The 17,666-nt window shown below is 38.9% G+C and overlaps 1 protein-coding gene across 9 annotated transcripts in view; it reads right to left on the bottom strand.

The window, feature by feature from the left end:
- Positions 1 to 292: 292 nt before the first annotated feature.
- Positions 293 to 17,666, bottom strand: part of KDM3B (lysine demethylase 3B) — a 68,104-nt gene continuing 50,730 nt past the window's right edge. For 5 of the 9 annotated variants that reach the window (XM_070738882.1, XM_070738881.1, XM_070738880.1 and 2 more), the window contains 11 exons: positions 14,517 to 14,764; positions 13,511 to 13,777; positions 12,670 to 12,841; positions 11,749 to 11,839; positions 11,510 to 11,640; positions 10,057 to 10,098; positions 8,385 to 8,504; positions 7,693 to 7,832; positions 7,228 to 7,404; positions 3,331 to 3,465; positions 293 to 1,541 (listed from right to left, as the gene is read on the bottom strand). In XM_070738882.1, coding sequence (XP_070594983.1) covers positions 1,461 to 1,541; positions 3,331 to 3,465; positions 7,228 to 7,404; positions 7,693 to 7,832; positions 8,385 to 8,504; positions 10,057 to 10,098; positions 11,510 to 11,640; positions 11,749 to 11,839; positions 12,670 to 12,841; positions 13,511 to 13,777; positions 14,517 to 14,764 — 1,604 coding nt within the window. In that variant the 3' untranslated portion in view covers positions 293 to 1,460. The remainder of the gene's footprint in view (positions 1,542 to 3,330; positions 3,466 to 7,227; positions 7,405 to 7,692; positions 7,833 to 8,384; positions 8,505 to 10,056; positions 10,099 to 11,509; positions 11,641 to 11,748; positions 11,840 to 12,669; positions 12,842 to 13,510; positions 13,778 to 14,516; positions 14,765 to 17,666) is intronic. The other 4 variants (XM_070738886.1, XM_070738885.1, XM_070738884.1 and 1 more) reach the window with 1 other exon arrangement.

Here is a 17,666-nt window from a genome sequence, read left to right on the forward strand (position 1 = left end):
GCTTGAATACCTGACTATTTCAATAAAGTTGCAGGTTTGCCTGCTCCCTAAAAAGGATTTCTGATTATGAGAGATATGGAAGGAAAACAATGCACCAGACTTCAGAGTTGCCTTTCTCAAAAGCATGTACAGTATGTATGTAGTTTACAGGGATTTGGGGGATGGAAAGAGAATAGAAAAGAAAAAAAAACCTATTCAAAAGCTGTGAGGGGAGACAGACATGCTTGCTTTTCCTACTTCTATATCTTCCCATGAGCTTCCAGATAGGTACAATATAGATCAAAGACAAGTCTACAGTAAATGACTTTTATTTTTTTAAAAATGAAATAACCGTGAACATATTAACAGGCCTGCAGGTGGCACTACAGTACAGCTGGATAAAAGGTAGATACAGTCCCAATGAACAGTAAAACAATGGAATCCATCAGTTCAATGGTGACAATTCTGAATACAACTCTATCAAGCAGGAACATTTTACTGAAAATATTTCTGGACAAAGCTGATATTGAAAATTATTTCTGGGAAGCAGTAGTCCCAATCTAAAACTGACAACTGGTATTTTACCAGTTTAGGGAGAGATGTACAACACCTCCAAAACATAAAAGTTCTTTTCCCCCCTTTATATCTTTGTATTGGAAGTAAAATTATTTTTAGCTCTCCTCAGGCCAATTGTGCTATTGGGAATTATTTCTAAGAATAATTTCTGGAAAAGTTTTATTGAAAGGAAGACTAAACACAATGTGCCTTTCCTTGTAGTCCAGGAACTGTTGTGGTATTTCAAATTCTAAAAATATCTACTTTCATGAAATACTTTTCACTACAAACCTAGTTTTTCACTAAATACACATTTTTTTAAAAAAGTCCTGGAGCCCTCTGGGAAAATCAGTGGTTTCTCTCTGTGTTTCTGCATTTCTACAGTGTATAAAGAACTCTTAAAGGGAGCATGAAAAACAATTTCTTTTTCCTTAGCTATAGTCAGAGACAGGAGATATCATGTTCATGTTCTTGCAGCCAGGATGCTGGCGTGTGTAATCATTCAGAGCTAGCTATTTAGGTATTCAATAAAATGTCCAACCTTGTATCATTCTTCCTAACTTACTGGAAAGACTAATAAGGTATGAAAGAAGTCACACATTTTTTCTATTCATATGCAGGAACACCACCTGGTTTCCATACAATTTCAATTTGCAAAAGGCCACCAGAAAGAGACTCAGCATCCTTCATTCTTCAGGAATTCTGTATATTATTGTGACCATTTATTACATATTCAAGACCGAGGCAGCATAGAGGCAGTGGCTGGAGAGTGTAACGAATGCCATGGCATCTCTCAGTGAGAGGTCTCAGAGTCCTTCAGAGGCAGCCATGTGCATCCCCTTTCTGTACTGTGAGCAGGGAAAAAAAACCGAAAAAACAAAAACAAAACAACTCTGGGGGAGGGGGGGGGTCAGAATCATCCATTCCTAAGATCTAGCCAGTTTGGATTCATGAGCTTTCAGTGTGCCAACAGCGTCTTTGACTGCATGGTAGATAATGTTCTTCACCTGCAAAGAGAACATAATGAATGAATGTAATGAATAAGACCATAAAGAAGTGTTTCCATCTGCCCCGATACTAATTATCAGAGTTCTTTATCAATTGGCTATAAAGTTTGAACATGTATAAGGAAAGAACGTCAACTAAAGTGATGGAGTTGTCAGTAGAAAGCTTATGTACAAATGATTAGCTGATCTCCTCATTAATATTCATATGCAATTTGTTGATAATATTCTATATAGGCTAAGATCTTTATAAAAGCCATCCTAAACAAGTTGAATTATTTTAATTTCAATATACATATACATGGAAATTGTGATGTTCAACAACAATACATCAATAGTAATGTAATTTTTTTAAAAGTAACTCAAAAATTCTTGAACTCATTCTTTATTAGGAAATTAGAGAACTGCAACCTAAACCTTTAAACCCTGGCATTTCTGAATAAGATTTTGCAACTCCATTCAGCTTGCAAACATCAAACTTCTAAACAGTTTACTATTCTATCTATCTTAAGGGAACTAAAAATGGATAGGAGCTTCTTCCCTATAACTAATGTAGATAAATATACGATATGTGAAGATCCAAGAATATTCCATTTTTAAGTCTCCAAAACTCTCAATACTGTACTACTGTCTCCAATGCTTTCAATAATCTCTGTGTAGAATCTTTAACTTTTAATCAGAGAGACTATTATGAGGACAATATATTGTATTAAATAACATACTGATCTGAAATAAATCTAAAACTGATATAACTATGTCTTAGAATTCATTTACCGTATTTTTCAGAGTATAAGACGCATCTTAGTTTTGGGGAAGCACAAGGAAGAAAAAAATCTGCCTTTGCCTCCCAGCCATTTGCCTCCAAGCAAACAGCACAGATGATATACACTGCTTGTTGTGTATTTTTGTGCATAGATATAGCAAAGAATTGGAGAAATGTACATTATGGCAGTATATTAATGCCAGAAAATTTTCTTAAATGCAGTCACACTAACTACTTCCAATTATTTAAAAAGATCTACTCCAAACATGACTGTGTCAGGTTTAACTCAGCTGCCTTATATTACTACTAAACAGGACACTTACATTTCAGATTACACTTGTACAGTTAAAATTGATGTGGCTTTCTTGAAGTATATATTATTATCTGCTATTTAAATGAAGATAAATAGCACTGTCCCTCTTCAGATCAAGCATTTATTTTAAAAAGCTTCTTCATTTTGTTAAGTTGTCTAAAACAATAATAAAGCACTCTTTAAAAATGTCTAATAATTTGAAAATTCTATTTATATTTATTTAGAGTTATTGACTTATCTCTTTGCATCCAGTTTCAGTAACTGATTAGCACAAGAAAATAAAATCCTGTCTCTGACTCTCCCTCCCAGCAATTTGCCTCCTTGCAGTTTTAGCTTCACTTTCATTTTAGCACGTCGGCCTGCCTGCAGGCTCCATCAGTTGCTGGTTGGGAGGCCGAAACTCAGTTGCTTCTGCTAATCAGGCTCTGGACTGCTTGCTGAGAGGCAGAGGCCAAAGGGTTATAGTGGCTGGGTGGTGCTACATTCAGTGTATAAGACACACCAAAGTTTTCACTTTTGGGTGTGTGTGTGTGTGTGTGTGTGTAAAAAGATGTGTCTTATACTCTGAAAAATACGGTAGTTAATATGGCCATAAAATACCTCTTCTTTCTGTAAAAATTTTAAGTAGTATAATTTATTTTTTGCAATGATATTCCTCTCTTCTTACAAATATGATATTCATCAGAGGTTTTACCAAAAGATTTCCAAATATTTACCTGCAGCTTATCCTCATGGTTTGTGTGAGTATTAGATAGGTGCCTGAATTCTTGAGTCAGACGGAAGCAGTGTTTCACATGTTCTGGAGATACAAAATCTTCTGCCACTTTAATGCAGCTGTACAAATTATGAACCTGAATAAACAAGAAAAACAATTAGGATAGTGTACAACCCCATAACACTAAGAATCCAATATATTCACCACTGCATTTGGTATAAGAAATCTAAATAGAAAAATGCTATTTAGAAGTTCCCATGGACAATTTATGATACTCATGAAAAAAAATCTATTAAAAGAACTTATTATAGTCTTAGACTTATGACCACAACTGGGGGCAGAATCTCAGTTGTTGAACGAAACAATAATTAAGTGACCTGTCAGGTAGACATTTTGCTCAATTACTGCAATCCTGTAACTCCTGGTTGTGCTTGTTAAGCAATCTCGTGAGTTGATACTCTCCTCCCCACTCTGGGACTAAAAATCCTATGGCTGAAAATCGTGCTTGGATTTCAGCACAGTCTTTTTTCCACCAGCCCAGCTTGCAGCCTTTCCTGCCAGCTTCTGTTCTGGTTTCTGGTAGAACTTTAGCTATTAAAAATAACTCTTACTAATGTAGTATTTCGTAAACAAAGAAACTCCATTTTTATTCTCTTCACTTCCGTATTCAAAATACAATTCAGACTAGCACATTCCTTTTCTCCCGTTATCTCTCTTAATTGCATTCCACATACATTCCTTTTAGCCTCCTCCTCACTCAGGAGCTGAACAGAAACACATTTCATTTTAGCACTACAACATTGAAACTCCACCCTTCTTCCCCACTGGCCCCCTGACGTACCAAATACATCACTCCAGTATTTAACCCATTCCTCCCCTTAATATCTTTTTCCTAACACCTGTTCCTTGCGTTTTTGGACCCTTCTGAATTGAGGATTGACCCAGCGAACGTCTGTTTCTTCCTCACTAGATTTTGGACTCATAGCAACATCCTGTGGCTGGCCTCCCACCTGTTCTAATACCTGTAACCCAGGGCCTACCACTAATCCATAAACACTATATCAGAGTCCTCAAGCTCTTCATCATCCTCCAACTGGCCAGGAGTATGTACAACAGCTTCCACACTGACTTTCTGGAGAAGCCATCAGGGAAGACTGTCAATGGTGATCATACCACTATTAAGTGGGAACATTTGCCAAGCACTCAGATTTCAATTGTATGCATGGGTGCTACAATGGTCATAACTTCAGTCACAGGTAATAAAGATCCTTCGTTCAGCATCCTAACTTTGAACTGTCACTGAATGAATGATCATAAGTCAAGAACTGTGCATTAATTACTGGATAGAGATAGTTCTCTCTTAACATTAATTCAATTCAATTCAATTCAATTTATTAGATTTGTATGCCGCCCCCCTCCGAAGACTCGGGGCGGCTCACAACAATAATAAAAACAATATTCCAGCGAAAACAAATCTAATATTAAAAAGCACATAAAACCCTATCATATTTTAAAAAGCAAACAACATATACATATCCAAACATAGATATAAAAAAAAGTCTGGGGGAAAGGTGTCTCAACTCCCCCATGCCTGGCGGTATAGATGGGTCTTGAGTAATTTACGAAAGACAAGGAGTGTGGGGGCAGTTCTAATCTCTGGGGGGAGTTGATTCCAGAGGGCCGGGGCTGCCACAGAGAAGGCTCTTCCCGTAGGGCACGCCAAACAACATTGTTTGGTCGATGGGACCCGGAGAAGGCCAACTCTGTGGGACCTAGTCGGTCATTGGGATTTGTGCGGTAGAAGGCGGTTCCGGAGGTACTCTGGTCCAATGCCATGCAGGGCTTTAAAGGTCATAACCAACACTTTGAATTGTGACCGGAAACCGATCGGCAGCCAATGCAGGCCACGGAGTGTTGCAGAAACGTGGGCGAATCTAGCGAGCCCCACAATGGCATAATTGGGGCCAGAATCTCCATAATTAAGCAAAGTAGTCCTTATTTATTTATTTATTTTTATTATTTAGATTTGTATGCCGCCCCTCTCCGAAGACTCGGGGCGGCTCACAACAGAATAGAACAAATCATAAATAATCAGAAAACTTTAAAATTTATACAAGATTTAAAAGAACCCCATAAACTAACAGACGCACACACAAACATACCATGCATAAATTAAACATGCCCGGGGGAGGTGTTTCAGTTCCCCCATGCCTGACGGCAGAGGTGGGTTTTAAGGAGTTTACGGAAGGCAGGGAGAGTAGGGGCAGTTCTAATCTCTGGGGGGAGTTGGTTCCAGAGAGTCGGTGCCGCCACAGAGAAGGCTCTTCCCCTGGGGCCCGCCAACCGACATTGTTTAGTTGACGGGACCCGGAGAAGGCCCACTCTGTGGGACCTAATTGGTCGCTGGGATTCGTGCGGCAGTAGGCGGTCTCGGAGATATTCTGGTCCAGTGCCATGAAGGGCTTTAAAGGTCATAACCAACACTTTGAATTGTGACCGGAAATTGATCGGCAGCCAATGCAGACTGCGGAGTGATGGTGAAACATGGGCATACCTGGGTAAGCCCATGACTGCTCTCGCAGCTGCATTCTGCACGATCTGAAGTTTCCGAACACTTTTCAAAGGTAGCCCCATGTAGAGAGCATTACAGTAGTCGAACCTCGAGGTGATGAGGGCATGAGTGACTGTGAGCAATGAGTCCCGGTCCAGATAGGGCCGCAACTGGTGCACCAGGCGAACCTGGGCAAACGCCCCCCTCACCACAGCTGAGAGATGGTTTTCTAATGTGAGCTGTGGATCGAGGAGGACGCCCAAGTTGCGGACCCTCTCTGAGGGGGTCAATAATTCCCCCCCCAGGGTGATGGACGGACAGATGGGATTGTCCTTGGGAGGCAGAACCCACAGCCACTCCGTCTTATCCGGGTTGAGTTTGAGTCTGTTGACACCCATCCAGGCCCCAACAGCCTCCAGGCACCGGCACATCACTTCCACCGCTTCGTTGACTGGGCATGGGGTGGAGATGTAAAGCTGGGTATCATCGGCATATTGATGCCGATGATACCCAGTGATTGTGTGGTTTAGTGATGGCGGTTCCAGTAGTCCCGATTGTGGATATTAGATGAGGACAATGCTGTCATTAGGTAAGATCTTCATGCTTCTCCTGCTTTCCTGCTGCCTCCTCCCCAGCCAGGAGTAGATGAGGTTCACTGCCCTGACCTCTGCTTCAATTTCTCCATCTGTCCATCTCACTCCGCCCTCTTGACTGCCTGCCCTCTACTGCTACCACCTTCCCTGCCACCCTCTCTTTTGACATTCACTATCCTCTTTCTGTTGGCCTGTGATCCAGGTGCTCAGGCATGAGGGTGTTCCTAGGACACGTGGTGAATGAGGCAGAGTGGCGGGATCTGTCTGTCAAAAAGAGCTTCCTGGGCCAAACTGGCAGCGGAAGTAAGGTGGCAGCTCCCTGAATGAAGGGGTGACTGTCAGGCAAGGTGGCAAGGCTTTGCAAAGACTTGCACAATATCAATAGTTGTCACCTTTGCCCAGGGAGCTTCTAATTTGCATCTCTGCCATGCCTGATCTGATCCCGCTGCCTCCTCCCTGAGCTGGCTTTACAACTCCCTTCTGAAAATGAGTTTCCACTGCACTTGGAGTGGGCTGCAATCCTGTCTGTTGTGTGGATCTCAGGCCAGCAGTAATAGAAGACAAAGGTCAGCTAGAACTGTACGGATGGCAGGGGAGGCACTGGAGATAAATGCAGAGCAGTCAAAACAGGAGAGGAGATAAATGTGGATAGGTCATCCAAGTGTCAAATTATGTTCACACGTTCATCAAGGTGCTACAGGTGTAACTTTTTAAAATACCAGTTTTCTGCAGAGTGGCCCAAAATTCCACTCACCTGATGTGGAGCCCCTGCCGGAATAAATACAGCATCTCCCAGGAACTGCACAATTGCCCAACCTTGCACTCCATATTCCTCGTACAGCCGTTTACGAAGTATCTGGTCCAGATACCAGCTTTGGTCATGGATTGGATCATGATCAGGAGGATTTTCTTGCCCCTGTTCTTCACCAACCTAGTGCAAATGTATTGGGATTCAATTATTCCACTGGATAGCTAAAAGATCACCACCTACTTGCAAACTATGTCATTTCTGTAATATTAGCCTTGTATGAACAGTTCTATGGCAATGGTGGCAAGGGGAGGGAATCCAATTTTCACACTAAAATTGCTGAATGCATGACCAGATGCCAACATTAGTGTTATAAAGGTAAATTTAAGAGTTGGGTAGATCTCAGAAGTTTAAAATAAATTACTTGGAAAAGCAAAACCGTTTCCAAATTCTCTGTGTGTAATTCCTTACCTTTCGAAGAAGCTCCCTGATTTTTTCAGCATCCTTAGCAGCATAAATATGCCACAGTGCCCCTGGCTTCTCCTTTGCTTCATGGATTCGCTGTTTTGTCACATCATCGGCATCTCCTTCATCTATGGTTTTTAACACCTCTGAAATCCAATTTAACATATAGCTTTTTTATTACGATGTGCAAGAAATAAGCAATTTTGGTATAAATCGTCATACTATAAGCGAGTGCCAGGTATAATCTGTAACTATTTCCTTCTGATTATAGAATACCAATTACCCCATGTACAACTTAATTGTCTTAAGAGAATGAATTTTTTTTAAAGCTGAGGAGCATTCCTGGCTGTTTAGCCCAGAAAAAATGCAATGTATGTGTGTGTGGTTAGGGCATTCTGTTCATGTGCTGCCTTGCTCAATTAGTACTGCAAAGACACATTTTACTTTTTATAATGTTCTTCATGATGCCTGGATAAGTTAGCAATAGGGGCATTGCTTAAAGACAAGTTGATGTGCCTATACAAAACTAAAACATTCCTTGTGACTAGATACTTGTTTGTTCCTTCTATTTGTTCCTGATGATTTTTGTTCACAAGTATTATAAGCAGAAAGAGCAACAAAGGAACAAACAAAAATAAAAGCAAACAGAAATTCAAATTATTCCCTGGAAAAAAAAAACAGCTTAGAAGAAAGCTTACCATCATCATGGGCACCGTCCCCAATAGGAATTCCAACATAGACCATAACATTAACTGCATCTGATACATCTAAATGTAAATTAGTTGTACCAACTCTTCGGTCTTCTGCCGTTATTAGTCCTATGAACAATGCAACAGACAAATAATTTTTATCTTACTGGTTTTAGTATTTTTATCTGTATATAGCAGTCCTGCTTAACTAACTTCCCTATTATGGAATAACAACCCCTTGTTGCTTCATAGATCATTACCTATAGTGCTGAAGGACCTTGCGCATCCCAAAAAATGGTATGAATAAAACTGTGGGGAATCTGTACTCATGCAATAAACACCCGATAGCCAAGTGATAAGACTACACAAAATGCCTGGAGGGGGGAAAATGTCTGAAGCTGAAAACATGCATATCACAGCAATGTGAATGTCAGAGCCATGAACCTCGATGCAATTAGAGCTGAAATACCACGATAGAACACTGATATTCTGGAAATGTGCAAAATGAATTGGATCTGAAATGGATCACTTCCCATTAGAATGCATACAATCTTCTACTGTTGACAAGAAAAATATAGAAGAAATAAAATAGCTATCATGTCACAGCTCCAAAAACCAGTAGACTTCAACTAATATTAAATTAGCAAGCCAACGAACACTACACTGATCTAAATCTACACTCCAATCATTGATGCAGAGAAAAGTGAATAATTATTTGGCCAACTTGCATTTTCTTGTCAACATCACCAAAAAATATCTTATGTTAATTAAACAAGACTGGAATACTAACACTGGAAGTAAAAATAAGCTTTTGGAATAAAGGAAAAATAGTCCTAGAATAAGAAATGAAACAGGAATGGGTGCTGTCAAATCTCTCTCTCTCTCTCTCTCTCTCTCCCAACCACTATAAATGGACATCATCAGATGGCAACACAAAAAACAAATTGATTATATACACAGCAAGCAAAGATTGATGGAAACTCTATATTTAGTCAACAAAAACAAGATTTGCTGCTGACTGCAAGGCAAATCACAATTATTTGCAAAATTAAACTTTAAGAAAAACAAATAAAACCACCAGATTAACAAGAACTCAGCAATTCTTCATATGATGATATGACAAAAATGAATACATTTAATGAATTAACTCTGATAAATAGAGTATCAAGAGAATTAAAGACTAAAGTTTGTGACATCATAAAAGATGAAGCAAACAACAGCAATAAAGCAAACATCCCAAAAAGCAAAAGAAAGCAAACTATCTGACATGCTAAAAATAACTGAAAAAAGACAGAGCTCAGAGGTTAATACAGACAGAGGAAAATTTGCCATTCTAAACATTGCCAAACAATAGCAGATTGAGACAAAGAGTAGTATTTAAATAAGCAAGACAAAGAAATTGAGGTTAACAATCAAACTGAAAGGCCCAAGGAATTAAGAAAATTACCAAAATTGAGAGATCTTCCAGTGTAAGGATGATATAAAAATGACCAAAAGGCAAATAGATATTAAAAAGATATTATATAAATATATGACATAAAACAAATCCCCAGAAATGACATGTATTATATGATCACTGAACTAGAGTCAGATGTTCTGAGAAGTTGATGAGTCCTAGAAAATATTGCTAAAAATAAAGTTGCAAGAGTTGATGAAATATCAGAACTATTTAAAATCTTACCAGATGATTCAGTTGAAGAGGTACAGTACATATTTTGTAAGCCTGTTCAGAAAACATAACAGTAATCAAAGGACTAGAAAAGGTTGATTCAAATTCCAAATATCAAAAAGAGCAATCCTAGATAATGATCAAACTACAGAATAATTGAACTTATTTTATTTCTTTGGACGATAATGCTCAAGACTCTGCAATTTGAACTTCCTTAAAACAAGAACTACCTGATGTACAAATGGGTTCAGAAAAGCCAGGGGCATCTAAGATCACATCGCTAATATCCAATAAAAAAATCAAAAGGTAAGTAAGTTCCAAAAATATATCTATTGTTGCTTTATTGATTGTACAAAGGCTTTTTATTATGTAGATCTTAAATGGAATATGGATGTATTGGGCCATCTCACCTGCCTAATGAAAACTTTCTAGGGTAAAAAGAAGCAACAGTTGAAAAGGATAATGAAGCAAATAAATAATTTAAAATTGGGACTAGATGGACCATGAGGACTTTTTCTGCCGTCAATCTTCTATGTTTCTATGGGACAGGGATGCATCATTTTTTTATATTGTATATATTTAACTTGAAGAAGAAGTTAGGGTTAAAATTGCCGAGAAGAAATTAGAAGTAAAATTGCTGGAAGAAACATTCATAATCTCAAGTATGCAATGGAGGAGAGAAGCACATACGAAATCTTTTACTAAAGATGAAAGAGGAAGTGCAGAAGTTAATTGGGCTTTCACTATTAAAACAACTAAGGATATAGCAGCAACTAGTGTTAATTCCATGCAAAGAAGAGTAGAAGCCAAAGTAGTAATAGGTTTTGCTATCACCAGGCTTAAAAGTTTCAAGAATAGCCACAAAATAAAGAGATGTTTAGGACAAAAACAGATAGTATAGCCAAAAATTCAATTGTAGAGACTATATACTAACTGTACATATTGATTTAGTTTTCCCTGTTGCAGTAAATGGCTGTGAAAGGCTGTGAAGAAAAACGGATTATCACTAAAATGTGATGTTGGAAAAAATTGTTGAGAAAGAAGAATGAAAAAATTTGGTATGGAACAATTGTATTATTTATATTGTATCAGTTATGTTAATTATATAAATGTGTGTAAATGACATTAATTATTTAATGATGTCATTGTCAAAACACCTAAACCGTAGTGAACATTTGGCAGATGGAGCAGCTCTTTGGATACTAGAAGAGATACCACAATCTAATACAGAAAATAATTGGCACACAAGCCCATCATACTTTGAAGCCCAAATACATTTGGAAATTATGGATTCTTTAAGTAGTATGCATGTTTTCATTTTTGCATTAATTTTTAATCCTAAAAATAAATTCTAAACAGATGTGTTTATCAAATTTTGTTGCTTATTTATTCATAGTCATCTCTCACTCCAAATATGCTCACTTTTAGGACTAATAATAGGCATCAAAACTTTTAAATCACACACCATATGCATTATACATTTTGGGGCCTAGATCAGGCCGCACAAAGTAACTTGGCAACCTAGATGCTAGATTCAGTCTTCCATCTCTTTTAGTATATTCTGGAAGCGGAAGATTCTCCATTAAATCTTCAAACCTGAAATAAGCAAATACTGTATTAGACACAAGCATGTATAAAAAAATTAACAATACAATACCCAAATAAACAACCTTTATCTTCAATTATCCGGCAAAAGTAACTTACCTTGTAGGCATCATATCCCTAAAATCCTCTCCTGGAGGCCAATCTTTTAACTTCAGTACCATAGGCTGCCCATCGTCTGCCCTTAGTCGTTCTGCAAAGTAATAATTACATGCAGCTTATTCTTCACTATTTTATTAAATTATAGAATAATATACAAATCCCTCCCCCCTCACTTTCTTTCCCCTTCTCCTAACCAGTGTCCTATTTGCTTTTGTATTTTTGCATTTTATTCGTTAATTTAATAAAATGTTGAGGAATAAAGCTTGTGAGTTCTGTTTTCACTTTTTAAAATGAAGTGCAAGAGTGACTACTTAGATTTGCAACTGTACAGCTGAAGTAACAAATCAGAAAAATGTTAGATTTGAAGCAATTTAGCATTTATTGATTAGTTTATATTGGGCAAGCCAAATCTTTTATAGCACTTTTGTGCACTTGATATAATATTTTGTATAATGCACAGCATATGATGGCAGGATATATGTTCATCAAAATGCCGCCTGATGTTGATGAAAACATTGAATTTGAATATTTATTAATTGGTGTGATTAATGTGAACTGTGAGAAATATAATGTGTATAAGATTTAGTATTGGACCCAATGACAAAATACTACAAAAATTGAATAATGCTTATTAAAAAAAATTAAATCGTTACACAAATTAAACCAACCTTTTCAACATTTAAAATATAAAGAAGGATATTAACATAAAGGAGGAGGTAGGGTGGAAGAGCTGATCTTCATAATAATTAAAAATCATGTACTATTAACAAAAAGCGCTTAGGAAAACTCCATTGGTACAATAATATGTTGTTTTTAAAAAAACCTAAACTGAGAAAATCAGCACATTTTTCACAATGTGTAGGAATTCACAAAAGAGAATGAAAGTCAGAACATGATCTCCATCTATCAGACTCAACTTACTAGAAATGATTTCAAAGCCATCCCAGAAGTCACGCACTTTAACATCTGAGATTATGGCACAATTTCTACAATTGACCAGATCTACATCCTGATCTCCAAATTCTTGACTAAATGCATCTGGTTTCCAAAGTTCAGGTTTCAGTTTCTTATGAACACCAGAAACTAGAACAGGCTGGAAAAGGATAAATAAAATATATAAGGAATTATTTTAATATAAAATCTCTTAAAAATATAGCTGGAAATGAATAAATGTACATAATAAAAAATAATCCAGTAAAAGTCACTGAAACAAAGCTGGTTAAACATACCTCATTGCAACAAAGAGAAAAAAACAACAATTATCATGGACAGCTTTAAGTAATAATTTAAAAAAAAGAAGTTAACATAACTGCTCAATTTCTATTTGTAACTTTTTTTGACTCAAATGAAGAGTTATGCATATTTACAAAACTAAACCAGTTAATTTTCTATGTTAAGAACTACTGCTGCTTAGTGTACAATTAATGAAAGTACATATTTATCTGCACAGTTTAATGAAAAAGTAAAAATACCAATTTTACATGTTTTTCAACTATTTTTAGTAATGGTGAAGTTATGACTTTTACATATGTTGATTGCAACATATGTAAATTCTGAAGTCTAATTTCTGAGTTTATCATGCATTATGCATATGGCATTTTCTAATTATGGACTGACTTTAAGCAAATACATGACTTTTAATTTAAATTTGTGTGCCTTTACTATGTATTTGCTAGTAAACAGTATTTTCACAGCAATTTGCCTTAAGAATAATACATACATTTCCATAATATAAAAAATGATCTGGCTTTTTAAAATTTACCTGTCCTTGTTTCCAACATTCTCTGAAGATCTTCCAGTTGTTCTTGTTGCTAGGGTCATGAAGACATAAAAGTCTTCCATCACAAAGCCAAGAATGAGAAGTATGTGGGTCCAGCACATTTAAACCCATTACCATTTCTTTTACTTCTTTAGGCGTATCAGCTACACTGCTTCCTCGCTTGGCAGCATCAGACATTTTCCTATTTTCCACTACTGATGCAATTATATGATCAAGGAAGTTTGGCAAAGTGGCTTTGCTCTTGGCCCCCTAGAAAACAGAATTCATACAACCACCTAAGTTCTCTGCTAAATTAAGGAATATATCTTTGCCTAGGCCTTAGATCTTTCAACCACTTAAACACTTACAGAAAAATGAACATCTGGCTGAAGGGAAAAACTCTAAACCCTTGGATATGTTAATTGCATTCTCTAATAGTACAAATGAATATTGTACTAATAGGTTTTACTATCCTGTAAGTTGAAACGTATTTATCATCTACGGCAGGCCTGTAAAACTGCCATGCCCACCCTGGCTCTACATAGGTAAAAACATTGCGACACATCATGATCCAGCCCACAACGCAACTAAGTTTGATACCCCTAATCTATGGATTTAAAATATAATATATTCATATTGCAAGACTGCCAGGCATGAATCTCAGTGTAATGTCTTTAAAGAAATTCCCAATACATTATGTTTCTGTGAGTTGAAGAGGTCAAAACCTTACTGCATTCAAGCTATGCCCTTCAAGTGGGCCTGCCTGGTCCAATGGGACTGCTGGATGGAGGTAAGGTGAAGGAATGGCAACCCTTCTAGCAGTCACCTATCTCATAGAGTTCCACCCATTATGGTCCAGTGCCTATTTCAATTAATTTTATTCTCTCATATTGTTTTATTTCATGACATTCTCACTTGCATCTAACTTTCCATTATTAAGTCTTCTACGTCTAACACCACATTCCTTTTAGTTAGACAACTACTTTTTAAAAGAAAAAGTGTTCCTTACTGTGGAAGCTCCAGAAAAAACAGGAGGGAAAGGAATCCCTGCATCGAGTGAGGTCTGAGGCAGCTTTCCAGGCCTAGAGTTAAGCAAATCACGAAGACTGGAACCTTCTGTCTTGTTGCTTGATGCAATTGGACCCAGCAAGAGACTATTAAAAAGCTTTGGAGTTAAAGGTGAGGCTTTTGTGTTGGAATCCAAACCAAAAGGTGATGGAGATTCTTTATTGAGTACTGATCTCAAAGATGCTGGTTCTGAAAAACCATAAAGGACAGCATACAGAAGAAAGAACAATTTTAAAAACAGAAGTACTTCAATAGCATTTTAATAGCACTTGACTACAATTACTCATTAAAAATGCAAGAATAGCATTAATAACTGGCTAGACATCTGTGGGATCTAAATTAGGATGATGGCGGAGAGGAAGGAAGGAGAGGAAAATAGGTTGGGTATGCAGCACGTTGCATGTAACACAGATTCAGCAAGGAAACTACAACATCTAAAGTTTTCAGGCAATCTCAGATCTCACCAAACATAATGCAGTTTTAAAACATTGCAATTGTCGATTAACAAGTCATTCTATGATGAAATCAGGCATTCAACATAATATCAGAATTGGAAAGGACCTTGGAGATCTTAGTCCAACCTCCTGTCCAAACAGGAAGCTCTACACAATTTCAGACAAATGGTTGTTCAATCTCCAACTTCCAATGTTGGAGCTTTCACAACTTCTGGAGGCAAGCTGTTCCACTGGTTAATTGTTCTAACTGTCAGGAAATTTCTCCTTAGTTTTAGGTTGCTTCTCTCCTTGATTAGTTTCCATCCATTGCTTCTTCTCCTGCCTTCAGGTACTTTGGAGAATAGCTTGACTTGCTCTTCTTTGTGGCAGCCCATGAGATATCGGAACACTGGTATCCTGTTACACCCTTTCCTGCAATCGTTTTTCATATATTTTAGCCTTCAGTCCACTAACTATCTTTGTTGCTCTTCTCTGCACTCTTTCTAGAGTCTCAATATCTTTTTATATCATGGTGACTAAAATTGGATGCAACATTCCAGTGTGGTCTTACCAAGGCATTGTGAAGTGATTTTAACACTTGATAACCTTGATTCTATCCCTCTGTTAATGTAGCCATCGAAGCTTTGGTTTGTATGGCCTGAACATAAAATAGGCGTTGATTGCTTACCTGAACGCCTCTTCTCGTACGATGAGCGGGTACAGCAGTCACGTGGGTTGCTCGCTGTCCAATCCGTCGAGGACTGAGCCTAGTCTTTAAAAAGCCTGCTGGATCCACCCCTTCCCCAGAATTCGCAAATCCGTAGACTTAGGCTCGATTGTGGTGGCTCAATAATGTTCAACTCTCATGATAGGGAAAGAACAGGTTAAAGGAATAACCATAGTTAGAAAAAGAAGTACAGGGAGGGAAGTGACTGCTGTACCCGCTCATCGTACAAGAAGAGGCGTTCAGGTAAGCAATCAACGCCTATTCTCCGTACTGAGAGAGCGGGTCCAATAGATGTGTCCCTAGGGAGGGATTAGTTCGCTATCGTGAGAGATAACGGATTGGAGGACTCTTCTGCCGAAGGCAGCATCCACTGAAGCGTAAGAGTTAATTTTGTAATGCCTTATGAAAGAGTTTGGAGATGCCCAGGTGGCTGCTTTGCAGACTTCTTCCAATGGAGCTTGAGTTGCCCATGCAGCAGATGTGGCTGCACTTCTTGTGGAATGTGCTGTGATACTTCCAGGTATGGTGAGGGAAGCTGACTCATAAGCCTTTGAGATAGTCCCTCAGATCCAACGGCCTATTACGGTTGAGGATACCTTGGATCCCATGGATCTGGGATGGTAGGTCATGAATAGAGCTTCAGACCTTCGAATGGGTCTTGTCAGTTGGATGTAGATTCTCAGCACTCTGGTGAGATCTAGGGTGTGCCACCTGACTGCAAGATGATGGTTTTGGTTGGAACAGAATGAGGGCAACACAATGTCCTGGGATCTATGGAACATGGAACTGACCTTAGGTAGAAAGGTGGAGTCCAAACGCAGGACTACTTTGTCCGGATGGAACTGGCATAGATCCTGCCTGATTGAAAGGGCTGCCAATTCTGAGATGCATCGGGCAGATGTTATCGCCACCAGGAATGCTACCTTGTAAGATACGTACCTGAAGGACGCTGATCTTAGTGGTTCGTATGGTGCCTGAGTAAGGGAGTGAATAACCCGCGGTAAGTCCCAGGACGGGTATCTGTGAACTCTGGGAGGTCTGAGGTTCGAAATACCTCTAAGAAATTCGTGAATTTCCGGAAAGGAGCAGAGTGGTTGTCTGTGAGGCCCTGCCAAGACCAAAGATAGGGCTGCCAGGTGACGACGAATGGTGCTGGAAGAAAGGCCTTGCTGGAACCCTCTCATAACGAAAGCTACTATACTGTGGATGGGAAGACACAGGTGGGATAGATCCTCTTGTGAGCACCATTTGTGGAATTTTGACCAGGTATGGTCGTAAATCCTGTTGGTGGACACTCTTCTGGCTTTTAGGATTATTTCTACCATGTCCGGGTCGAATCCTCACAGGTCTAAGTCGCGCCGGATAATAGCCAAGTGGTGAGGTGGAACCACTCCGGTTCTGGATGGAGAGAGGTGCCCTGCTGCAACATATCCTCCGAAACGGGGAGTTGCCAGGGGTCTTGGACGGACAGACGTTGCAGGTCCGCAAACCAGGGCCGGCATGGCCAGAGAGGGCTATTAGAATTACCTGGGCCTTCTCTGGGATCTTGTGGATCACATCTGTGAGAATTGGAATTGGAGGGAAGGCGTATAGCAGACCTCGAGGCCAAGAGATTCTGAGTGCGTTGGTTGCCTCCGCTCCCGGGGATGGGAACCTGGAGAAGAATCGAGGGAGTTGAGCATTGGTTTTGGTCGCAAATAGGTCTAGCGATGGGAGACCGAACCTGAAGCAGATTTGCTGAAACAGAGCTGGATGAAGGCTCCACTCTCCTGGATCTAGAGTCGATCGGGAGAGCCAGTCCGCCTGTACATTGAGGACTCCCGATATGTGGTCGGCTTTTAACGACTGAAGATGCCTCTCTGCCCAAAGACCCAACTTCAGGGCTTCTCTCATCAGGGCCTTGGACCTGGTGCCCCCTTGTCTGCAAATA

This window comes from Erythrolamprus reginae, chromosome 2 (assembly GCF_031021105.1).
Source record: "Erythrolamprus reginae isolate rEryReg1 chromosome 2, rEryReg1.hap1, whole genome shotgun sequence".
Taxonomy (NCBI): Eukaryota; Metazoa; Chordata; class Lepidosauria; order Squamata; family Dipsadidae; genus Erythrolamprus; species Erythrolamprus reginae.